This window comes from Neodiprion pinetum, chromosome 3 (genome assembly GCF_021155775.2).
Source record: "Neodiprion pinetum isolate iyNeoPine1 chromosome 3, iyNeoPine1.2, whole genome shotgun sequence".
Classification (NCBI taxonomy): domain Eukaryota; kingdom Metazoa; phylum Arthropoda; class Insecta; order Hymenoptera; family Diprionidae; genus Neodiprion; species Neodiprion pinetum.
The window spans coordinates 30,331,721-30,358,446 of NC_060234.1; the positions used below are offsets into that span (position 1 = coordinate 30,331,721).

At 42.8% G+C, this 26,726-nt stretch overlaps 1 protein-coding gene across 2 annotated transcripts in view; it reads left to right on the forward strand.

Annotated features, from left to right (window-relative positions):
- Positions 1 to 26,726, forward strand: part of LOC124214489 (lachesin) — a 147,790-nt gene that overhangs the window by 90,990 nt on the left and 30,074 nt on the right. For both annotated transcript variants that reach the window (XM_046616790.2, XM_046616791.2), the window contains exon 2: positions 23,712 to 23,792. In XM_046616790.2, the coding sequence (XP_046472746.1) occupies positions 23,712 to 23,792 (81 nt within the window). The remainder of the gene's footprint in view (positions 1 to 23,711; positions 23,793 to 26,726) is intronic.

Sequence of the window (26,726 nt, forward strand, 5' to 3'; positions counted from 1 at the left end):
TCGACAACTGGGTGTATATGTATTTTGTAGTCACGATGAGTTTGCTATTGATTCGATCCAGTGATTAACCAATCTGCACCTGGCTTGAATATACATTCGGTATGAATGTTGAATATGTGCCGATTCATTGCGGGATTAAAACCGCGACTTATTTGGTGCGGCGTCGATTAATCTCGTCAGAAGTCAAGCACACTGTGCACACGTGTTTTTATGTTCGGGTGATGGCTGATCGCCGGCGCGTTATTCGAAAAATGGGGGGGGATTTGAGAATTATCGGTTGGAATTATAGGGGTGTGTATGGGCGCGATGGGGTTTCTCGTTTGCCTGTACGATACGCGAGATGTTTTCACGTCGAGTTACCGGTTCGCATTAAAACCCGAACGAGATGATTCACGTGTGCCCATTGAATTTTCACTGCTACTATGCCCCGGCTCGAAATATTGGTATAACCTCTAGCATCCCGTCAGCTTTCGACGCTTTTAATTGCACGGTACGATGATTGGGAAGCCGATAACTCGGATAAATCTATTAACCAGAATAACACTCCAATGAATGGCTTGTAGGGTTCGATAGTAATGAACTAATTGCTAAAATAAAGCACGTGGTCAATCTTACTGTAGTGCAGGCTGTTTTACTAACAAGACATTTGACAAATCACTTTTTTTATGAATCCAATCTAAGATTACGCTAGCAATATTAGGATTTCTTTTTTTCTGTATTAACTTTAAGCCTCTTCGTAACTCTACTCTGTATCTTTTCCTACCAGCCCCTTGTACCTAACAATAAGAATCCTTAGACCCAAAATTTCCCACACACAGTATCTGCAGTTTCTCTTCCTCGCCTGCATTCTAAAGAACTTTTCCACAAACTCCGATTTTCCACCTCTACGTACTTCTATCAATCAGCCCCGCACGTCTAAATACATCTACCCACTTCCACCTAGTTTTAGTAAAATAGTGTTTAACAATGTTCAGCAGTCGAACACGAACCGCTAACTCATCTGCATCTCTCTCAGTATTAAATAACAGTCTTAGCATTTTCTAAACGCCCCTTGCAGCTATCACTATTTATCTTTCGTCGTAAATAATCATCAATTCATCGTGCATCGAACATTTTTTTTTTTCAAATTCTAACCACCCCCGACTTGAAAAATTGCCGCAAGGAAGCTGCGTACTTTGTACCTAAACCCAGTTCCTTGTAGGTAAAGTTTTGCAAACCTTGCCACATTCCATAAGTGGTCAGAGGTCGTAGCGGTGCGCCGCACTTTTATGTTGCCTTTTTAAATCGCCCACCACCACTGACATTTCGATGTACATGGTCTCGAAACGGTCCTAGTCTTTTATTCACGTATAATGTGATTTATTTTGGAGGCTTAGGTTTTAGGCCACGTCTTGTTAATTTGCAAAAACCTAACCTCCAAAATAAATCACATTATAAAACGACATTTATGTTCTTTGTTTAATTTGCCGATTTCTCCTTGACGTTTCACTATGGAGGTCTTTTATTTTGAGCCTCTTTGACACCTGGCTCTTCTCTCTTATCTCTACCGTCTATAGCGACCCCGGGTTTACCGACATGGCGCATGCGCCTTTCAAAGAAATATATTTTCTTTACACACGTATAATGTTAGTGCCCAGAGGCGTAGTTTCATTCAGACTATAGATACATGTCTACCCACATATAAGTAGGGGTCGGGTGCATTTTGAAAAATACTAGCAATGGTGCTAAAACTCTCAGCCAAGAACTGCGGAAAAAAACTGAAAATGCAGACTACCAAGTCCGTCATCATATATTCACATTAATTGTATGCGAAGTTTGCTAGCGGTCGTGAATCTTTTTTTTTTCATTTTTTGCCAATTAAGAAAGCCGCGAACGCACGATGTTTCTGTTAATTTGAGCTTTGACATTCAACCGCAGATAGAATATTTATCTTCCTTGACGATTAAATAATCATCATCAGTCAAAGACAGAATAATTTTGATACATTGGAGTTCGAAACAGGAAATCACTGAGTCCTGGTTACAGGTACCTACGTTTTGTGTATGTTTTGAAAGCAAGTACGTATAGATTTGTTCGTGATTTTAATATCGTTGATGATCTTCATTCGATAAACCAGTCGTTAATTAATATGAGTACTCTGCGGATTGAATACGTTTCAATTTTTGTATTAAAAAAAAAACCAGCAGAGGTGAAAGCATATTGCCGAGTAAAAACGACGATCCGTACTATATACAGAACATAAGTCGATTATCAACTCATCGGTTTCGGAGAGAATGTTATACTCTCTCCGATGATTTATGAGTTGAAAATTGCCGAGCAAAAGCAAACTTGTGAAATGCGAATCTCGAGAAGGGGTGGAGGTCGGCAAGGGGTAGAGAGCTCAAGCGAAGTTTTATTAATGATAAGAGAAGGGTTCCAGAGTCCATGGAGTAAGTATCCCGTGATCGGCGCGAGGTAAATTCACGTGCGGTTATGTAAAATATATACTTCCCCACCCACGGCAGCCTTGTAAGAACTTACCTGAAAAGTGGCGGGAACACATCGTTAACAAGGGTATCGATTCGGTCTCTGGACTATCGCTAACGTGCATTTGGTGTAAAGTTAATCCTGCTCGTTGAGCGATAACGGAGCCGAGCAATTTGAAATTTGACCGTGATAGCGATTCGGGTAAGGTGGCGTTTATAGGATTTATGATAATGCGCGTGATTCGAATGGGGTTTTACCCGATCCGAGACGGCATTCAGTGCCGAGGTGCAAGTTGTCTCGGAACGAGCCTTTGGTCCGAAGAACGATTTACAGGATCGCGGGGTCGAAGGCCTACGAGCCGAGGGCCAGTGCCGGGGATTCAAGAGCGGTTTCCGCAGCCCGTTGCATTATGGCATCCGTTGCGACCGCGCCGTCCTTCTCATCCCCTTCCTTATCCTTGGCCCCGTCGTCTCGGTCTCACCGCTGAAATACACCCCTGCAACCTGCTACATGCACCCACCAGACTCCGCTAATTAATGCTAATTACCCCAACTAATAAATAACTGCTCGAATAAGCATATCAGTTCCCAACTAACCGGCACGTGATAAGTTGTCCGAGGATCGCAACCCACGCCGCATATCATATTAAATCCTAACGCTTCGTATAACACACGTCGCTCGGAAATTTTCCCCGCGTAGTAAGCAATGGATGGCCGAGTAATTACTTCGAAGCGCATGGATTATTACGAATAAGAATTACAGCTTCAGGGTAGACGACATCAGGTTTGAAGGACTCCTCAAGAACTCGTGGATGTCCCGTCAAGGTTTCTTACAAGTCTCATTGTCAGTAATTTGCTGTAGTCTTTTTCACGGCTCATAAATTCAACAGTCGAAGTACACAATCTTAAATGTCTTGAAAAATCTAATCCATTCACTGAAAGTGTCTCATAAGATTTGTAACTAGAATATTCCCGAGTCACGTGTAAAAAAATCGCGTACAATGTTATTGCGTGAGAATTTGAAACGTTTTTAAAATGAACATTTCTTAAAGTCTGTATTGGCGTTGTATGTTCGGGAAAGAAATTGGATGCAAATGGTGATGGATGGAAAAGTGATAATTTCGTCAAGAAGGGCATAAGCTTCGTCAAGCCACGCAACCGTTTGAATATTATAAATTCAATACCAGATTGGACAATCGCGGGCGGGGTTGAAGTTTCGACCTTGAAAAGTTCCGAAAGCGCCTAGTTCCGAATTATCTGGTGGCGAAACTTGAAGTAAAGAAATCAAACTTTTACGAAATAACAAAGTTTCGAATGGTCGGAAATCCGACGGTTCAAAGTTCCGAAATGCAAGATTCCGAAAATTCAAGTTGCGACAGAGCAAGGTTCCGAAAAGTAAAGTTCCGATGAAGCAAAATTGCTAAAAATAAAGTTTTGATGAAGTAAAATTCCGAAAGTCAAAATATCAACTCGAACAGCGTAGTTTACCCGACGAGTGTGTGTAAAAAATCAGAAAAACCGAAAATCAGAATGACCAGGATTCCCAACGGAAAAAATCGAAAATCCAAATACGTTACGTTATATATAATATACCGGATAAATTGTCCAACGACTGCGTTTTTGACATTTTGTAAGCTCAAGAGAGTCGAGAGAAAACGTACGCTTAGTTTAGGCTGCATGTGAATTTTTCCAATAATATAAAAGATTAAGTTTCAGCGGCGCGGTTCTCCTGCTCGTTAGACTTCCTGAAAGAGAAACTGAATACAACTTCGTATCAGCGTCTGGATATTAAAGTCTAGATTTCACCCAGTCGAGGTATAAAAGAAGCGGAAACGCTAACTGGAACGCTTCAGCTCCGGCGATGACACTTAGCTAAGCGCCAAACTACCTACTTGACACCTGAACAATCTCCTCCAAGCTTTTTCCGCCTCGTACCTCACTGTTTTCAGTCTCGCTATCTACGCGAAGCGTCAAAAGTAACGACCAGCTGTGTATATTCCGTCGAGGTAAAACGACACAACAGTGCAAGTCCTGCACACTTTACCGATAGTTAATTAATTAATTGATTCTAGGTGCGATAATTCGTTATCAACAATACAAGACAGAAACGCCGCCGGTGTTGCGCAAGTCGTTGCAGTTGGTAGTGTATGTACTCGTTTTTTTTTTGTGAAAATAAAAGGAAAAAAAAAGACGTGAATTCGATGGACAGGCTTACAAGACAATATTAAGAGAACGATAGTAAATACGAGTTTGACTCTCTGTTGAATAAATTAAATATAAATAATATGTAAATGGAATATAAATAAAATATACGTAAAATGGTCGACAAAATTGTAAAGGTAAAATAGTATAGATAAAATAGTTCGGATAAACCGATTGATAAATGGTAAAAACAAAAGTCTACACATAAAAAAAAAAAGATCAAAAGTTATTCATTCACACATCCAAACATTCACACAATTTAAAAAGACGCCTTCAATACACAAGACGTTAAAGTGAACTGTTCCCTTGTCTTTGTCGTCGAATACCGTTGCACCAGATGAATCACTTGCCAATCCGGGGATTATACTCTTCTCCACTCTCGTTTGATGGATGCTTAGAAATCTTGTGTCCACCTTCAGGTTGCGTCGTTTATTCACGTTGAGATGGGAGATGAGAACAGCAGGGATCGTAATGACGTCGAAAATTCAGTGAACTGGTACTGTGTATTCGGATCTTTAGGAAATCTTAAAATCGACTTGGTTTTCGACTTCTGCGGAGTATTATAACTGTCGGGCCGTACGGGTTGGTGTCTTTCCGCAGAGTCTTCGAAACGTTCAACCGTTTCTCCCGCCAGACGCCTGGATCGGGATGGCTGTGTCCAGCAAAACTTCGCGGGCATTTCGAATTTAGAATATCGTTACATTTGGGAAACAATCATTGGACAGAAGTAGGAACTGGCACCCTCCACAATTTTATACTGTATTGATTATTTGCACCAGCTAATGGTTTTCGCCCGATGCGTCAAGTTGAATTAAGCGAGAGATTAGCTCGGGTGGAGAAGAGGAGAAAAAAAAAAGAGAAATTATAAACAAGCGCAAAAATTCAATTTTATTTTCGCATTTTCATTATCTCTGCTCGAGCGGAAAAACGTGAGCTTCTACTCCTGCATGCACAGCTGCCCCCTACATGTAAAGCTTTTCTCTGAAACGCGGCGAAAAAAAAATTCGACATTATTTTCGAATTCTTCTTTACACGCGGAGTTGCGTATTCGCTGAACGGAGAAAAAAAATAAAGATAAAAACACAAACGACCGAGAAGAGCGAAAATTCATTAAAGAATTCGAATCGAAGTAATTAGACCTTTTCAGAAACACCTTACAATTACGAAAGAAGAAAAAATGTTTTCTTACAATGCATAGAGTTCCGATTATAGGCAATAAAATTGAAAAATTTAGACGAATAGCGATTTTTTTTTTTCTTTTATTGAAAACTAGATCTCTTTGAAAGTGACTACAATTTATTTCCAGAACTAAGGTTTTAATTTACTTACTATCGCTCTTTGAAAAATTTCTCGTGAGATTATGGGTATCCAGGGGCAAAGTTTTTTTTGCCAACAACGCATCGACTTTCCCTGTAGCGCGTCACTTGTTATGCAGATTTGGCGCATGCATATAATAGGTGGGATACGTGGGTGTAAAATGCTAGACAGACATCGAGGGTCGGGGGTGAAATGTTATAGTTTTCACAGTACAAAGCTGGGGTTGTTGGCCCACATAAGCGTTGGCGACGTTACCGAAAGCTAATGGGCAATAAGTTACAACACGTCTAGACTAGTGTACGAGACGCAAATTGCGCCCCTCCAGGAGCTTGCGAAACCGTAAGAAAATTGAATTTCGCCATGCGTTGCTTGTACCCACGTATGTACGCGGCTGTTGGTGATACACACGTAATCCGCGAATGTCTAGGGGGTCCGGAAGCTTGCAAAGCGCTTGCGAAACTGCGGCGTAAGGTTGCGGCGAAGAGCTTGCACGAGCTCGGCAAACATACTGCAGCTGGTAAGGGCGCGATGGCCGTTTTGCTGCGTGCGGATCGGGCGTCGAAGACTTCAGTGCCGAAGCGTAGGGTCGAAGTTGAGACCAAGTTCGATATTTATTACACTAGTTATGGTAATCCTATCGGGCTCATTACGGTTAATGGGAAAGTTTTTATTTTGAATTTAAGCGACCTTGCGACCTACTTATGGATGCAATATCCCCGAGAGGGGCTAAATTCCCGCCTGCACATAAACTTGGCCCGCTCAACGCGCGTTTTCCATATGAATTTTACATTTTATCCGTTTTTCCCAACGCCGCAGTTATATTACTTCTACAAGTGGAGAATAGAATTACTGCTCCCGCCACTTGACAACTTCCTCTTTTATTTATCCTACTTTTTTTTCCTCCCCCACTTTTATCCACCAGCCTTTTTCCCCCTTCTCTCTTCCCCCGCTCCTCTAGTGGTCATAAAAACCGCTTTTCACGCCGCCGGGCTAAAGCCGCTGCGAAATAATAGCTGCCCATCGAATTTCAGGACGGAAAAAACGGGCGCGAGAGGGTTATTCTCACTGATTCGAGTCAGGAGCTTTGATCGGCTTCTTTACCGTCAACGACGCGTGATCGGGATCGAGGGGCGCGGGAGATACGCAGGCGAGGAATCGGAGGCTTGGATAAATTGCATAAATTATTCCATTCGTTTATACACTTCAATCGGGTCGTGGCTCAATTTGCCGGGGTACTAATAGAGGGTCGTTGCTCCTCCGTCGCGTCGACGCGCGTCGTTTGACGGTGAATGCGGGGGATAAAACGGGTTGGAAATAGCTGAAATACCTCGGACCAACTCGGCACGTAATTTACCGGAGATGCAGGGTATTATTAAAATGAGCAGCTAGTCTAGCAATAATTAGCCCCAGGAGAGCAGCGACTCGAGCAGTATAATAGGCGGATTTGCCGAGGTTCTTTGAGCCGTAACAGACGTCCAGTGATTTCGAGCCAGCGAAAGCTCCGCGGGGGGTTTATATGGTCGGGGCGAGATAAAGACGGCGAGATACTCAAACGGATGCAAACCAGAAAACCGGGAAGGAGAATATAGGGGATGCAAGACCACCGGCATTAATCCAGAATAGGACAGAGCTAAGGGCTCCTGGTCCGCGAGAGGATAACGCGTCCCCGATAAAACTAAGCCGGGTGCGCAACGGAGGCATAAAAAGACCCGGAGTTCCCCGTCGCCGTCACCCCTTCGCCCCCCGGCCCTCCACTCCTGAAACCCGTCCGGGCGTCGCTTCGCAGTGTCGCTAAATTGCTGGAATATTTTCCCGCTCGAAACTAGACCGCTTGACCGCAACGAAGGGCAACGATAAACCTGGGACTAAAGAATGTGCCGGTCGTTCGCGAGGCCACTGGTCCTTGGTCCCGTGATTATTGAAATTTAGGATGTATTCCGTGTGGCTTCGCCTTTCCCCGAACCGCCGACTTTATTTTAATTCATTCCGTCGCCAAATCTCTGCACGCATTCAATACACGCGCCATAGATTGCGTTATTTTCAGACCCTTTTTTCGGACAGAGATTTTTTTGTCGGCGTTGCGAACGTTCCTCATTCTCCACGGTAGTTTTTTTTTTATTCCCTTTTTTTTTTATTCTAGTTCTGAATGATCGTGGTCTCGCTGCTGCGGGGAATTCGAAAATACCGTTCGATGGAAACAATGCGTTTTATACTCGTCCGGGATGAGAATTAATTCCCGAATTGTTGAGTGTTATTTTGGTAAGGTTGAACATACATTGTTTCGGCGGATAAAAGGGTTTCCTCGGTATAGTAGTGAAATGGCATCAATAATAGGGCTCAGGCACAGTTTGTAGCTATATTGTTTGTTTTTTTTTAAATTCGGTTGAATTAGAGCGCCAATAGTTGGTGCGGAAAATTCTGTGAATTACCAATACAAAATATTTCTTTAAAATTTCGTATTGTATTGTTTACAGACTTGGGAGTATATTAGAATTTTCAAAAATGTATGGTCGAAAAAGAAAGAAAAGACAGTCAATTCGGTACGTAATATATTATTCAATTAATTGCAAGTATCAAAGCTCTCTGATTGATGCCTCTCTTAAAATGAGTTACATTTTCAATTTGACCAATACAACTCATGTAAGTAGAATCTCTGTACTCGATACAGGTGTTTCAAAACAGATGATCGATCAAATCTTTTGTACAAGTTCAGATGCGAAGCAGCAACGATATAGGATCTCTGAATAATCATTTGTGGTTTGATTTTCGACAGCCAGTTCTGTTTCACACCGATCATACGTATAATGTGCAGATATGTTGCTGGTTCTCGGTGATTCAATGAGCCCGGCCTTTAATTACACGAAGCTTCGGGTACGTAGAACCGCGTAGAGTAATGGTTTGACAATGTACCGCATCACCGAGCATCGATCAAGCTGATAACCGCAGGGAAATGTTTCACGCACCCATCGCATTAGCGCGACCAAGTTGGGCTGATTAATCAGGTATCGGAGGAAACGTTATCCCTGCTATTTTGGTAACCGGATCTCCCATCTCGAGCGTGATAATTGGTTCACTGAATTCACCGTCGACAGATTCAAGACGGAGATTCTAAAAATTACATGCGCGAAGTACGCATTCCACTCCGTGATCCGTCAACCGGTAGACCCTCTCACAGGCTGGTGCATAATGAAAGCGGTGCTTGAGAGCCTGCGAAAGTTCAGTGGGGCGGGGGGGGGGACGGGTGGTACATCGATTCTGCGCCCAAACTATTCGCCGGATCTCTGACGACGGCACTGCCTCGTATAGACGCATCGTCGAAAGACGTGACGACATCGGTTCACCCTCGTTGGCATCACGGCTCACAAGTAAATTATTATATAGTCCTGCCGTACCTCGTCTATAGGGTTGGAGGGTGCGGTTCGAACTTTTACTGGTTTAGGGAAAACTACAGATAGATTATAAAATCTCCGAATACTAATGAAGTGCGATTCGTGGGATCATTGAGGAATGAATTAGAAGCCTTTGGATATTTGATGCAATTAACCAGTCGTAGTAATATCCGGGTTCGAAATACAGTGATTGGTAACTGTAAGAGTGACGATAATGGCACCGACTTTTTTCCCTTCCCAAAATATGTAAGCGCTGCGTAACTGAAGTTGTAGATGTACGTCTCGAATTTGTGCAAAGTTTGCACCTCGTCTTGTTAAACAAGTCTGGTGGCGAGAAACGTGTTCGTGTATTTCGGCAAGATTGCATACGCAAAGTTGACTGAGAGAAGTTGTGCCATGCACCGGCGACATCTCTCCAATTAACTTTTTGCCGCGGTTAGTCCAAGGTTGGACAAACGATGGAAAGACACATGGACCACAAGCGTTGGTGATGGTTCTGTCGCATTTAGTATGATGAAAGTTGAACGGTAGCTGAGATGAGATTCGGTGAAAAGTGCGCAGAACGGAGTCGAGAGTGCAAGACTGGAAAGAAATTTTCGTTCATTTTGTTTACTTTGTACATTGAAGCGAGGAAAAAACACTCCTATTATTTCAATTCCCTCTCGTAAATAAGGTTCAAGACTTTAATCAACGAAACACAGTATCGCGCCGGCCTCGTAAACCGTTACACGGGTCAGACGAGAGTTCCATTCTGGTATCACCAGGCGCTCTGCGGGGTTCTCCACCTCTTCCTTCCTCTCATTACTTTAATTCCTCCGGATTTTCATCACCCCCGGTTGGATTTGACGTCCTCACTACCGCGACGGGATCCTCGTTCCCGGATCCGAGGCCGATTCGTTTTGCGAAGGTGTGCAAGACAACGAACGGCAAGGTGGGGGGTGGAGTAAGGGGAACAAGGGCGGAACAAAAGTACCAAGTAGAAACAGATTTGTATATACGAGTGAAGGGAAAACAAGTGGCTTCGCGATAGTGCAATCTTCGGGCGGTGTCGAGTTTTCCGCCTCGTCGATCCCGCCCGCTCAGCTTCGCTGCCCCGTTCCATCCCTCTCGAATCCCCCCCCCCCAACGCCTCCAACACCCCTCGCATCCTCGCCATCGCCCCGTGCTTCTTCGACCTCGACGACCCGCCCCGGCAACCCCAACGAACAGGATAGCCTCGTCAGCGGGTGCACGTTGCCTTTAACTGGCCGCTACCGCAACCCTGCGGATCGGAGGGGGCTCGTCTATTCCCCGACTTCGTAAGCAGTACTCGCAAGCATTGTCAGCCACTCGAGCTGCGTTGGTCAAAAACAAAATTACCCGGCATTTAGTTAGCTCTGGTGAAACGGGTATCATTCTCAGGTGACACTTATGTTATCGATTTTCTCACCTTCTCAACAATATCCGATAGTATTTGAGAAATATGAAAGCGTGTTTCACCAGTACCACAGTCGTCGTGGCATCCGGATCAAAACTGCGCTACGGTAGGAAGGGTATTTTATATTCTAGCAGTATGTGAAACCTTTGCGAGTTATTTTCTCGAAATTGCTACGCCAATTAACCTGTTACGAAAAGACCAGATTTGACATCCCTTAAATTTACTCGCGCATGTTCCCAATTCGCCTTTGAGACGTTGCGAGTAGCGATACCACGAATGACTTGTATTTCGGAGCCGAATCTTGTGTGTACGTACTGCGAAAAGCCGGGAAATGAGGAGCAGATTTTTATTGCACTTCGGGGACTTACAAGCCGCGACGTTGTGGATTCAAATTGTAGAACCTTGGGCGTGGTCGGGCTGATTTGGGCGACGACCTTCCTCCAGTTCTCATCCTTCCTCTCTTACTCGTCTGTCAACAGTCATCCCAAACCAGCTCGCACCACCCTCGATCCCGCAGTGCAAATCTAGGCGAGGTTACCTTGCAGACGTTTGATATCGTTTCATATTACAAATCCTCCTCGGTCTCTACGGCGCAGCCTAGCTTCCGTGCTCCTCGGAGCTCAAGGGGAATCAAAGCCGACATTATTATGTCGGGATGCGGACAGACAACGGGACGCCGCACCGCAGTTCCATCCATAATCTTTGACCGCCGCGCCGAGGTGGTGGGATATATCCGACTCTCTTGGAATCCAAGTGGAATATTCTTCGCTGTCAGGATTATTAGGATAGATGAAAATCTAGTCTCGATAATGAGCGCAGTGAACTGAAAGAGAGAGAGAGCGGAGAGAGAGAGCTTTGAAGGAAGCAAACTTGCATAAGTTCTAATTTCTGAAGCTAGGCGGTATAATTCAGCTGGCTAGTTTCTAATGGGAGTGAAGGACATTCACGAGCGGAGCTGCAGCAGGGTTCTTTGGAGAACGCACTCGCAGTTTGCAAACTCATGGTCGCCGTATCCGGGATAAGTTCCTTCGCCCCGGACGCCTCAAATGGCGGCTTAAACTTCATGCAAAATCTGCAACTGCCACATACACGCCGGCTATAAAGCTTCTCGATTCGCCTTCTCCCGTTGGCAAGGTCTTATCTGAACAGCAGGCACGGACATGCGGACGGTGCGGTAGAGGACTTTTTCGTTCAACGTCAACCAGAATTACATTTACATCCAAGCGGAGGTTTTAAACCTCGCACTCTACCCTCTGGCGTGTTTACTTTGTGTGTACGAATTTACGTGATTATTAACAGCGGTCGAGGGATGAGGTGCTGTGGGAAATGGGCGAGATTACGCCACCTTTCTGCCTCGAAACAGGACGCTTTTTGTGAATCATCTTTTTCTTCTTCAACCTTTGGTCATTCATTTACCTCGCTTAGCGGACATAAAAGCAATTGTATACTAAACTACTGAAATACCTTTGGCAGAAAGGATTACTCTTGTGAAATAAATTTCATGCGACAGTGAATCGAAAGTGAGAATTAGAATTTCTTAAATTGAAATACATAATATTTTAGTTTTGACTGAATAATAAGGTAGCCTTGGCCTGATTACTCGATGTAATTCGTTTGACGTGTCAATTTTTACTCACGGACGCGTTCACCTTTCCGGTTACCTTTAGCTTGGAATGCATTTGCTTACTTCTATTCTGTTCGTAAGTCAATTAAGGCCTTTGAACAATTTGAGGTTCTGTCGTATTATGCGCCGAACGGAATGCTTAGGTGAGCGCCTCAAACTGACGGCTCCCCGCTTGCATATCCTTTCTGTGTACAAGAATCATTCGTTCGTTTTGCCGGCTCTTAACAAAAGACATGAACGTCCGAGACCCATAGAAGAAGGGCGTGTAATGTTTGCCTGAAAGTCAGCGTACAGTTTCTTTAAACAAAGCTCGACTAAACGATGAATAATATGCCATTTACGCGCTGAATTTGCATTGGGTGCAGTGTGTACATTGGGTGAAGTTTATGTGCCATTTCCTTGCCTCGAAGTGTCTTACGTTCAAAGTCACGGAGAAAGATAAATAGGGACGAAGAATAAGAAAAGAAAAAGACAAAAAAGAAAGGAAAATAAGGAATGGTGGAGTATTTTCCGAGAGATCTAACGTCGGCGGAATTGCCGAAAGGCTAATTAATTTTTGATTCGAAAATTAAACGCAAGCATGACAGAGAACAAGGAGTGTGATAGAAATTTCTCAGAGAAAGTGGAAAAGACGAAAAAACCAACTAAGTGCCTGATAAAGTACGTGGCAGCATCCGAAGTAACGGCTGCCCGAATGCTAATCTCTGTTAATTAACCATCGAATAATCTCGAGGATTTTTCAAACTCAGTTGAATTAACCTGGCAGCTTCGCAGTTTGGTAACACTGATATATTACAGCTACATTCTACTTTTACGCGTTTGCTTCAAAGCGTTTTTTTCCATCTCTGTGTTCGACTCGCGTTACAGCTGCTCGTATCCAACACGATGAGTTGGCAAAAGGTTTTCCATGTAATACGACTCGTGCTTGCATTTGAAAAGTAAACGAGAGAAAAAGAAGATCAAAAATAAAAATGCTCCGTTCCGGTGAAGCGGCGATGAGAGAAATTCTGCAGAATTTATGCATAAGACCAAATTGGTTCAATTAAAGTGCTCGTCATCGGAAAAGAATGAAAACCAACTTTATCCAACCTTTTCAACAGTTCTCGTATTTCTCATTTAACCCGGGCTGCAGCTTTTTAGCTGCGTATCCAAGACGCCTTACGTGTCTCATGCCTGTATTGAGGACAGAGGCTGATTTTTTCTGTAAGCCGAAACTAGCACGTGGAGCGAAGATTAAATAAGAATAGGGAGTTCAAGAGATCAAAAGTAACCTTTGAAACGATTAGGATAATGCCACCTGAAACGCGGTGGTAGATTGGCTTTAGATCCTGTCTCAACGTTGAACCGTACGAAGCAAATTGTATATGGAATTTCATCGAGGTTGAACTCGAGGACGGAAGAAAAAGCGTGAGTTGAATTTGGCTAAGTGGCTTACGTACGGCAGGCTGAAGATGGCATATATGACTATAGATGCCAACGTCGCGACCTCTCGCACGGTGAGAGCTTTTCCGAATGCTCGAAGGTCTGACCAATATCGAAAAACATGATGATCCATATCTGAATTAAAATATCGATCCTCCATTCGTACGTTTACAAAGCAGTAAAAGAACTTGGTTCTATTTGTGAATACGAAGTAAACTCTGCTCTTCGCATGGAAATGCGGAATATTGCATTTGCACGTTTCGATGTTTGAACAGCTGTTTGCGCATGCGACGCGGTATTGACGCTTTGACGTCTGGCCGGACTGTTAATTTATTTAATACAATCAAGCTTGGAAGATTATTACACTTGACAATTCTTAGAAGATGGTGCTAGTGGAATGGCGAAGAAAACGTGATATTGGCTTTGAAGAAACGGTGTCCTTACTGAAACTTGAGATTTATCGAAAAGTTTCGCGTTTCTTGAATTGTTTGTTACGTCGTCGGGTAAACCAAGTTAATTGTATAATTTGATTCTCCTTAAGCTCAGCTTACGTAAACTATTGACAGTTCTGCGATACCATAACAAGACACTGAAGTTAATCGTAGACGTATTTATTTCAGACTTGTGACCTAGAAATTTATCACACAGATATAGGTATTATAGATCCGTATCCGCGGTATATTAAGCTTAAATTTCTCCTGCTTGTTCGGTTCTTCGAATCTGCCCTGTTTTCTTTTTCTTTCGACTTCCCCCAGTCCACTCGATGCGGTTTCTTTTTTATTGACATTGCGGATAGAAAGTTTGATTCGTCCGAGGGGGCCAAAAGTTTCAGGAAATTCGGAATCAGTCTCCTTGTTGAGTAATACGGTATCATATTGAAAGTGAGTGGATGGATCACTGTGGCTCGTGACGTCGATGTTAATTGTGAAAACGGTTCTTCAAAGATCCCGAGTATAACTGTGATAAATAATTCATAATGTTTCAAAAATTCGATACACACTTACGGACCGGATAGCGTGAAAGTTATCTGTTCGACAGCGATTGAGTTGGCCCGCTGTAGGCGTAAGTTTTCAACAAAGTTTTCCCCAACTTTAACGATTTTTCATACACGAATAATTATTTATATCCGCAATCCAATTTCTCCACCAGCGTTAAACAAGAAAAGAAGCAAACCAATCGCCGTCTGCGGTGAATCCGCATCGGTTTACGGACAGGCGAATGAAACGCATGATCGTAAAAAGAATTGCGTGAAGCGACTCTTATTCAAATCGCATATCTCGGCTCGAGGGTGACCGAAACAGGGCTGGTTATTGTAAACGTCGGTCACGCGCCGGCTATTCACGGGGATTCACCATTGACGATTGTCCCTGCTTATACGAATGCAGTTAAGTATCTCCCGTTGTTCAAGATCCCATCGAAACGGCGTGTCAATATAAATGTAAATGCCATTGCGAGCTGCACGCGACGCATACATTCGCACCCCGGGATCTGCGGAGGGAAAGGGCGCGATTGCAGGTCGTCGAATGCTGCAATCGAGAATATGGGACGTTTCGAAAATTGAATCGACGTTCCGATTTGAATGAACAAAAAGGGCCGAGCGCGTGCATCGCGCTATTTCGCCTCTGGAACGGTGTTGCCGATTTCGTCAACACCCCCGCTAGTTAACATTCCAAAGTCGTTCGACCACCCCCTGCACATTTGTACAACGTTGCAGCCGAGGTATAAATTTCCACCCTCCCGCAGCGTGTCCGCCTGCATTTATGGCATATTTACGCAGCTGCGAATCGCAAAATCGACGAAATTGTGACACCGATTGAAATTCAGGTACACCAATTGGCGGTATAGCCGTGCATCGAAATCACCGAAAACACCTACGCATCACTCTCAGCCTACCCGACTGGGATATTATCCTTTCACTGTTTTCCTACACGTGTCTGTTTCAAGGTTTGCGGGCGATGTTAGCCGTGGCCGTTACTTATGTTGATTCTGATTCTCGTTAATATATGTATGAAAACGTTATCAAACGTTGCCCATAACTGTAACCTATATATACGTACGTAGGCGGGTATATATATGGTGCCCGAGTTATACGTTCCTGCCTAGGTTCCATATCCTATCTACACCCCAGACACACAATGCCCGCGACTAGCAAGTATTTCACTTAGCAGCATACCTCCCTTTGCTCTGAGCTCTATAATCCTTGGTAGCAATTGTGAACTTGGGTGTAATGGAGACGAATCGTTAATCGTTCTATCCCTATCTCCCTCGGTTTCCTCGTCTATCCTCGGCTCCGCTCCACGGGCACAAACAGTTTCAAACTACATAGGGAAATCCAAAATTTATCGCTCGACGAAAGTAATTCGAGCTTCGCTCTTTGGTGGCGAATAAAGATCATCCCGCCGAAAGTGATTCTATTATTTGATACCGAGGTTGAATTTGAACGATAAAAAATGGTCTAGTGTCTAAATTATATTGTCTGAAAGTTTAAAATTAGCAAAATCAGGGTTCGTGTGTAGGTTATCTTAGATCGATTCGTCTTCCTGCGACGGAGGAAAAAATGAACCCGCAGTGAACTTTTTTTGAATCCGAACTCTTAGCGAACTAAACTCTGACTGGAATAAATATCGCGGTCGTTGGCCCTCCTCCGTATTTGGCGCAGGAACGTCGTCTTTATTTTACTTCTCTGAAAGCTGCGGACTTGCAGACTGAACGGTCTTGCCAAAATGGACATAACATTTCATGCGGCTATAATGCAATATGCGTATGCGCGCGAGTGATTCACGAGGAGAAATAAACGTCGTGCGTCACTGTATCCGCATTTTTCGCGATGAATTAATAACGAACAGTGATTTACTTACCGAGATTTGATCAGTCACGGTATACCCTCTGGACTTCGTGTAACCGAAATCGAAATTGAGAGACGTATGCGTCGACATATTCTAATTGAATATTCGGCTGCACGAAATGTTTTATGAGCCGATGTAACCGACCCAACTGAAAGCTACGTATTTCGTTTATTAAGCCCCGTATATTTCTTGAATACCGTTTCCACCTGGGCTGTAAAAATAAGGTGAAAACTGTTTTCAAGATGTTGTCAACGTTCTTCATTAATGAAAAGAAAAAAGGGATGAAACACATCTTTAACTATCTTCGTAATTTGCGTACGAGTAATATGAGTACGTATATTGTATATCTTACGAACCCTTTTCTTCCGATATTGGTAAGACCTTGAACAAACGGAGGTCGCACGGAGTGCGTGAAAGCTAAATTTTTTCGGGAATGAAAATTCCATTTTGACCATTCCTCCGTCACGTATTAAAGCACGTGCGGATCTGTGCACTGGAAGTGTATACAATACGCGTGTACACATACCTATCTGAGTATAAGTCGACGAAAATGGTGATTTCGCGTTTTAATCTAAAAACTTGGCATATACCAATGTATTTGTGTTAAGATTCCATTCGCGAGAAATATTCGCGCCAGAAATTGGTGCCAGAAATCGACACTGCGGGTAGCGGATGAGTGTATAGCTTGCCTTGTACAACTGGAACATTGTCGTGAAGGAAATAACGCGAGTATAAGGTTCAGATTGTCGTGGTTCTTCCCGCAGCTTCACGGTCCTGCAGTAGCTGGAGGGCCTCCACGTGCCAACTTGGCTGAAGATGGCGATTCTCGGATAAACCAACTTTCTAGGTTCAAAGTTAGAAACTTATCCCCTCTGTTGCTCGATGTGCTCCCCGTTCAACTTTCTTGCTTCGATCCATATTTCATTCGGTTGAAAAGAACTTGACTGCAGCATTCTTGTGCCCTGACCTAAGCTCCGCGATGTACGAACCTCGGATGTAACGCGGATATAGCTCCGAACATATCCAAAGTTCCTCTCTTTTACGACAGCAACATGAAACGGTGTTACCTAATGGTGAACTTGACTGACAGCTTCGATCGCGCGTGGGAATACGGGTGAATCCAATCTTAATATACTCCATAAATCAAGCAGCGAGAAACTCGGTTATTTACCTACGTTTCACCCCGCGGAGAGAGCGAATCCAGCTGTGTTCAAACGACTCCGCATCGATTCTTGAAACAATCTTCAGACCTGTATACCTACCGTGATACAACGAGTCGAATGAATCGATATAGGTACCTACGGCCACGCCGTATGCAACGCAAACTGCACCGTACTTGAAATATGCACGGGTCGTCTCCCCCGCGAGCAAAAACTAGTGGATATATTTCTTCTCTACCCGCCACTGCAATTATTTTATCATTCCTGCAAAAATTTTCATCTGTATATCCACTTCGCGTCGTCCATGTGACCACAGGATTAATGTCCGTACATTTATCTACCCGCAATGTTTTGATCATAGTGCAAAATGTGGTAATGAAAAGTCATGGTTAACATTTCTGGTGAGATAAATTCGCGAACGAACCTTTCGATTAATTCCCCCTCGACGATCGTTATTTTCCATCAAGTTTTGCTGAAAAACCACGTGTCGATCAGGCGATAACTCTGGCAGCATGTGTTTGCTTTTGCGGCATTGATTTGAAAATGGAAGAGCGGATGTCACTTCACAACCCACCTAATAAAACGATCCTATCATTTTCGTGATGTATTTGAACCAATTTTTCGAGATTGAAAGAAAAATAACAAGTGTCAGAAATTCTCAGACGTCGTATGTGAGAAATCGTTAGAGCCAAATTAATGGATCCTGTAAATTTTGAGATAAATATTCTTCCGAGACGAGTGAAAGTGTTTTCCGCGTAGGTGTCAGACATTGAAGAGAGCACGGAGCGGGTGGTACATAATCTGAATAAATTAGCGTAGCTAACTAATGACGGCGCTTGGTAAAATTAGCGGTGGAAAAATTTGTGTAATTAATTCAGCGCTGTTGCCCAAATAATTATTCAGTGATTACATAATTCAACGAGTAGATCTATTGCTTCAGAACTCGCCAACCGCTGTTAACTTGCTTTACGATTCACCCTGGCCTCCTTTGTCTCGGATAAATTACGACGCGTCATGCACCCTTCCAAATTCACACGCAATCTGGCTTCGTGTTATCGAGAACATGTTTCAACCCTTTTGCCATCAAGTTTTAACGAATCGTATGTAGCTCGGAGCCGCTGCGGAAAAAAAGAACGAATAAAAAATGAATCCAGTTGTTCTAATAAATAACAAGGTTTGAACAGTTCGATGAAAGTGAATGAATTATTAAATTTTCCGATACGTGTTCACGTGAACGTTGAAATTTCGCGGTATTCCGTAAAGGTGGGTCGTTGAAATTTTTTTTTTTTTGTCAAAAGGCATATGTCTCCAACAACCTTCCGAACCGTTATTCTTTTTTTTTTCTTCCTTTGTTTTCGTCCTTTTCAAATCAAATTTACAAACCTACCCTCCGAATATTGCCCTGTCCAAATATGCGGCGGTATCTACGTGCCCAAATATATACACACAGGATGCCTTACATAAAACGTTACATACCTATGTACAAATATGTGGACGCACAGGTGGATTATACACCGTGAGAGAATGATTCTCATTCTGAAAATGTCCAAGCACACTGTCTAAATGTGAATCAATGATAAGTATACCGCTGGAAAAAATTAGTGGAACATCAGTGAAAAGTGACTGAACAGTCAGAGTATGTGCACTGATTTTTTCCAGTGGTATACTTATAACTGGTTATCAGTGAATTTTCACTCATTCGAATTTAGAGAGCAGGTCAATAACAATGGTTATTTACTTGGTCGATAAGTTTTGTCTAAAAAATTAGCAGTACCCCGGCCGATTAAGCTCGGGCTTGCAATTAACGTCATTCGAACATTGAAACGTGATCGGTGACTGTTTGTTTGAAACTGGAAACTCCGGGGTTGTGTCTGAAACGCGCGAATGGTGATTGGAACGTGCTGATCAAACCAGAGTTTCATCACCCTTTCCCGAATGCGTCTCTTTCTGCTACTAGAATTTCCTTGAAAAACGAGTATGCGCAGATGGTAACTCTCCATCAGAGCATGCCAATTGTTCACCTCACTCGTCCACAACAATTAGCTTCGAGTTCAATGTCGATCAATCCCGTTCCACGACCGAATGATGAAATAGGTAATTGGGAATACTGAGTAGTGCGATTATTTGGGATGACTTATACTAATCGACGCAGATTTTTTCAATCATGCACGATCCACGTGCGTCGGGAATTGTAATAATAAGTGAGAAGGGGTACTCGCTTGTTAGTTACAACTATCGCACTTTCAGCGCACGTCGGCATTAAGTACAACATGCATGGATATGTACACAGGTATAATGTATGTACGTATAAGTATCAGTTTTGAATATTACTTCGCGGCAATAAGCCGCCGTTGGCCTGAGTAAATATCTTCTGAGTTCGTGCGCACGCATACCTATATTAGATGCATGCATTATATAGGTGTACATACCATCCTGGAGCCGTTCAAAGGAAAGAAATTGAAGTTGCACGGATAGTATAAGCGACAGACGGAGAACGGAGAGATTTCGTTGTGTTAGAAAAATATCTGCATTCCATAACGGTGAAACTTTTATTAAAAGTTAACCCTACTAGCTCAGTTTATACATATGTACGTACAATTTGACTCGGAGCAAGCAATATAATTCAGTTGGAAAATTTCGCGAATATCTGAAAAATAGAAAACACTCTGTGTGGGGTACGAAAATATTTTTTTCTTCAATTGCTTCACTGCAGTATCGGCTAATACCGATTCAAAATGTACGATATAAAAGCAGGTACTGTATGTGTGTAAGCAGAACGGGAAAAACAAAGTCATCCTTTCTTGCACTCTCGGAACTTGCTGCACGCCTGCCTTTCCTCCCTCTCAAGTGTTTGACTCGCATAGATCAATTTGTAAGTGACGTTACCGCTCGAATGTATCGCAGAAAGCTTACGTTGCGACAGTTTTCCGGAAATCATATTTCGGCTTCTGAGTTGTGTAGGTAAGCCATTCTGGGTTACAGCAAAATACGAGCGATACGCGTTCTTAAGCTGGTCCTTTTGACGGCATGGCAAAAAGTAAATTGATGACATCGACGGACGGGATGAACGCTTCGGGTATACTGGACAAAAAATGTAAAAGTATACGGGAGGTCTCTCACGCAATTATCTCAGTCTCTCTTATGCCGGACGATTTCGATCTTTTTATCACGAAAGAATTTCTAGTCAGTGAAAAAGTTTGGTACAGAACTGCGCCTAGGAATAAGCTTATTCACACTAAAATATCAAAGGCTTCATTCGCAATTTCATTTTGTACTGAACCTGGTATACAGAGAAAATTAATGGGGAAAACTGAATAGCTCGCCGATAGTAATCCGTATCACACCTTCGAGTGAAAGAGGTCGTGATTGTATCAGGGTTCTAATGCCAAAAGGGCGTATAAATTTTGTTTTTCATTGCCAATCGTTCCGTAGACTTATTTTAAAATTAAACATTGAACAAAAATATATACGCTCTTGCGATTTTTAAACTATTTTTCAATAATTAGCTTTAAAATAACTTTACGGAACGATTGGCAACGAAAAAAATTAATCATACGCCTTTCTGGCTTTAGCTTATAGCTCTCTAAAGCCAAAAATAAGTATATGCCCTTCAGCACCTTCAGCATTATCGCCGCGATATATTTACCGGTCCGAAATAAAGAAATTATACAACGAATACTTGAAAGAAATTTTAAGGGTCCTTACACAGATTGTCGTCAAAAGAATCCATCGGGCTAATGCAAATAAATCCTTGCATGCACGTCAAGTCCGCAGACGTGGTCGTACGATAAATTGTCGCCATTTCCGTGGCGCGTGACGGTGCATCGTGTCATGTGTGAAAATGTCGTCGGGATTCCTCGAGGACAACGCGTCGTTCCTTTTAAGTATTCACGTGGTTCGGACCAGTCGCCCATAACCCTGCTGCACCGAGTTTCGTTTCTCGTGTGCAATTTCCACCCTCCTGCCGGCGTCTGAAACTTCCCCTGCGGTTTTTCGCTGTCGGTGATGAAGAAGATCCACGCGACGGCTAAACGAGGCCTTGTTAAGGACTTGAAATGGTTCGTAGTACGCGGTACGTAAACGGGTCGTCAAGCTGCTCGATGGTCGTTTACCGGCATGTTTCGCCGGGGGAATAACAGCCGGGTGGACTAACAAGTCGAGTTAGTATTTGTCAAGTAAATAAGCCTTCTCTCTTTCGCTCTCACTCCGAGCTCTTACAAGGCTAATTTCGAAAAGGGGCCTCTGGGTATATAATATAGGTACTTTGAGGAGAAAAAGGGTTGGCAATTTTCACGGTGCAGACGACGCCCAGCTGTATTTGAACGCTGAGGGATACTGCGAGTCGTTAAAAAATCATTCCCGAATGTGATAAATCACTCTGAAAAAGGTGAAACTAATTTCTTCCTACTGCGGATCGTGTTGCCAACGTTTGCGCGAAACGAATATAATGACTGAAAAGTTCGCGAGCAGATGCGGAGCCGGTGAATCGATGCCGAGTTGATGGTTCACGCTGAATTTCAAAACGCGCCACGGAGTTTATGGAATAGAGTAAATAAACGAAACGGTATAAAAGTAAACGTTTCACTTTCAGGTTATATTTCATGATAAAGCGCGAATAGAGGCAAAAGATCAATTATGACTATGGCTTGTATATGTATACATAAACATGTATTTCAGTATAGGCGTGGATACGAGTATCCGATAATTTGGTTGATTTAGCGAAGAGGGTGGGATAAAAAAAAAAAAAAAAAAAAAAAAAAGGAGTCGAGTCGAGAGAAAAGAAATAACGAACGGAAAAACGGTAAAAACGGTGCAAAAAATAAAGGGTAAAAAAGCGGGACAACCCTTCCGGCAACAGTTTAAATATTTATTTTAGAATTTCTGTACCTGACATGCTGAAACATTATTCACTAGCCAAGGCAAGTACATCGCGGTATGAAGATTAGAGTCATAATCTACAGCGTGCAGGCGGGGTGGAAAATTTCGATGCTTACAACCGCTCGTCTCTCCGTTAAACCATGGTTTATGTACATAATGTGTATATGCTCTCTTATACCTCAGACATCCCATATACACGTTACTTTTTTCTGAGATTTAACGGCGAGAGAACTTATTGCCGCATTTGCATACATCATTTTTGTACAGACGTAACCGTTGAAGCACCTGTTATTTTACAACCTGAAGACCCGTTGCTCTTCTTATGCGGTCAGATTACACAGGGCTACAAAATTTTACGAGAAAATGTTAAATGAACCAGTTAGTGTATTTCCAACGTATTCTGGTACCTTGAATACGATGGTGCGTTACCCGTTTTCTTTCATCACGTCAGGATTCGATCGAAAAATGGCACTTATAACGTAAATTGTCACTTTTAACTCGCAGTATTTCCCAAACCGCTTTATAAAGTACGGTGGAAAAATGAACGTTACGTGTTGTGACTTACAGATTGCCATACTATTTTTCCTAAATTTTGTCGCACTTGTAAATAGCGGTAAAAAATATTCTTAATCCGAAATTTTCGAATTATTCACGTCTGTCAAGTTTTACATATTATTCCCTGCTTCAAAAATTTCATACAAGATAATTTCAATGTGACAAGGGTATTTTCATTCAACTCAAACAAGAGCTCAAGTGGTATACTTCGACGTAAAATGTTCATGACTAAAGTGTAAATATACTCCGACATAATGTATAAAAAATATACTTATACTTCATACGTGAGTGTGTTATGTCAACGAATAAAAAAATTTTATTCCAAGTCTAAGTTTGAAGTGAATGAGGAGCGCTGATTGACCGTATATTCTATGCAAAAATTGACGAAACAAATCCTCCGATACTAAATATGTGAAATTTTTTTTCTCCTCCGCAGGACGACAGACGAGAAATTCGGATTATCATGGAAAGCTCTCGTCTCTTCATCTGACGCTGGCAACGGAGGAATTCAACAATGGTGAGCATCTGCAATCGAGTCGTATCGCAATCAAGATATACCTACACAATATACATGTAACATTAAATTTAGGTAACACTTCGACCGTCATCGCTTATACAGCGAGACAAATTTTCGTTCAGATATTGCCCTATCTGTATACCTACTTCGAAACGGTTCCTGCGTAGTTTGCGCGCTTACGTATTACAGCTACGGCTACAGTTATAACGTTTTCTACCCACCGTACAACCAACGATGTAACAACCAGCGTAAATAACTCGAGACACGCGTATACCGCTGCACTCAAGAGAGTAATTCACCGTCTCAAGTTTTGCTAAGTGATAATTCTTTCCTCTATCGGATCTTTCCTTAGATACCTGTAAGTTTTGGCGAGCGTCTTTCCCGCCCGGTAGATAGAGAAAGGATCAATATATACATGAGAAGAGATGGCCTGTATCGTCGTATTATACACTGTAAGAGAAGAAAGAATAAGAAAGCTTCGATAATGTTACGGGATTACTTTCTCGATTGATGCGAGGTATCGATTTATCGGACACACGCGTCAGTCGGTGAAATTCGGCTCCGGTCATCTGGATCGCGATGAATAATATAGTAGGCAAAATGGCGGTGAAATAGGCTAAAGTGTAGGTATATAATTTATGCCATGACATATATATATTCGTGAAACCGCGACGCGGATATTTTAGGCACCGGACCGAGTCTGAAAATCGGAAATTGCGCATAGCTTTCGCGGTCTCGACTTTTGAATGGTAACGCGTAATAATTTGAAAGCCGGAACAAGCATTTTACTCGATCTAAGAATTCTCTTTGCTGACTCTTTGTCTATGCGAGAGGGCGTAGGCTCCTGCCGCAGAGTGAGTTTCGGCATGCAATGATTCTAAGTGCCCCTTTATTTGCTCTGGCTCGATCAATACGCCGTCTCTATATATACGGAGAGTGTTCAACATCATGTGCGTAGAGCTGTTCGCCACGATAAAACTCCGTTCGCCTCCTTGAACGGTTCTACAATTTCCCCGAACTACGTATTCCGCTTTTTTCTTCCTCGGTTCGACCTGCTGTCATAATTTAACCCGAACCGGCACGACAATGACTTCGACACGGAATATCCGGATACAGATGGAAAGCTTAAAGGGCGGTTTTCCAGGGATGATTCCTTCGTTTATACTATATATAATTTTATATAACATCTATTTTGCCCGTGACTGTCTCCGCCAACGCTAATTCATACCCGTATATGCGAAACATAAGGGGATGGTTATGATACGGTACATATCGTATACCTGGCACAGGTGGACTCGTAAAATTGGCAGGCATGTGCAGGGTGAATGACGCGAATCGTGAATAACTTTGAGACTCACTTTCGAGTATGATTCGAAAGAACATTCTAAAGCTGGAGGTCTGGCGTTCCTTTCGTCGTGTGTTTCTTTCACTCAACGATCACGCGCATTGCGTCAGGCAATTGAAATACAAATTTTTCTTACTTCACAGGCCAATGCCAAAAAAATAGTTATTTTTCTGCGCTCGTTGAGTGATATCTAATCTTATTCTTCCACCAAGCAACACGGGAAAAATATTTTTTAAATGTCGTTATACCCATCCGGAAAAAAACACAATTAATTCACGTCTCGCGGTTTCCCTCAGGCGAAAGCAGCTGCCTTTCTCAATGATGCAGTACCTACCCTACCTACCCTTATATACCTACACGTATATGACGAGACACACGAGAAGCGATTAATTTGACTTGCTGCAATCGTACCAAGAGTTATTATAACCTGACGCACTACCAAGGAAACCTGCGTAGAAACGGTAGCGAGTTTTGCGAGTACTTTATACCCGTTTTTAAAATCATATTTCACCCCTTCGGCGGATGTGATTATTTAAAATCACGAGATAGAGCGATGGAATTTTTTGGCACAGCACAAGGATGCCTGTTCTTTACATAGAGAAGGCTGGGGGCGGTCTCGAGACACGTCCCCGCTAAATTTGATACCCATGAAAGATTGATGCGCCGGTGAAAACGCCGTCTACCGTCTAGCTGTCGGAAAACTCATATCTGATTCTTGCATCTCGCCTCGCTCCGCCTTTTTGCCAATTTATCCGCGGTCACGATTACGAATAATTCATATCGCCTTGTAACTGCACAAAAACGATAAATCGGAAATTTTTCCGCCTATGGCTCACTCGAGCGTAGCTTTTGCGCACACGTATTGAAGAATCGGAGCGGATTTAACAAGCCGGAAATTACACCGAGTCCAAAGATCAAGTAAGATCAGCGATAATTGCCCAATTATTTTTTCCATTAACGGTGTTTCGTAGAAATTTCATCAGAAGCGAGATTGCAAAAATGGGAATCGAGCAGGTGAAAATTATCCAATCGAGATTTGACAGACAGAAAAGAAATAGAGGTCAAAAATTCGAAGGACACGGAACAAGCGCTATTTTCACATCATGGCAGGAGACGTATTACATTTTGACAGAAAAATACCTCCTAAGGTATATAAGGTGGAATAAGCGGGTAGGTATATGAAAAACGTTGGTGAAAATTGGCAGTGCGCAGAGGCCACTTTAGGCAGCGGTAAAAGAGTGGAAATTTGAGCATCAGCCGAACAGGGGAGAGACAATATCAGGAAAATCCACGCGTAGGTACATATGTGTACTTCGCCTAGCACATACATGCGTCCTTATATTCGGCTCCTACATCCAAGTCTGTGCGACATGTGTGCACGCGAATATCCGCGATAGTAATAACAATAATGAAGGCTAAATTGCAGGCCACCGTTCGATGTTACATCATGCGCAGTGGTATAAACGATGATAAACACTTGAGAGTAACCGTATCGTTTCCATCCGCTGATTGAATTCACCCTCCCGATATCTCGATCAAATGTAGCTAGGTCACAGCTGCGATATCAATTATAAGTGGATGAATTTCTC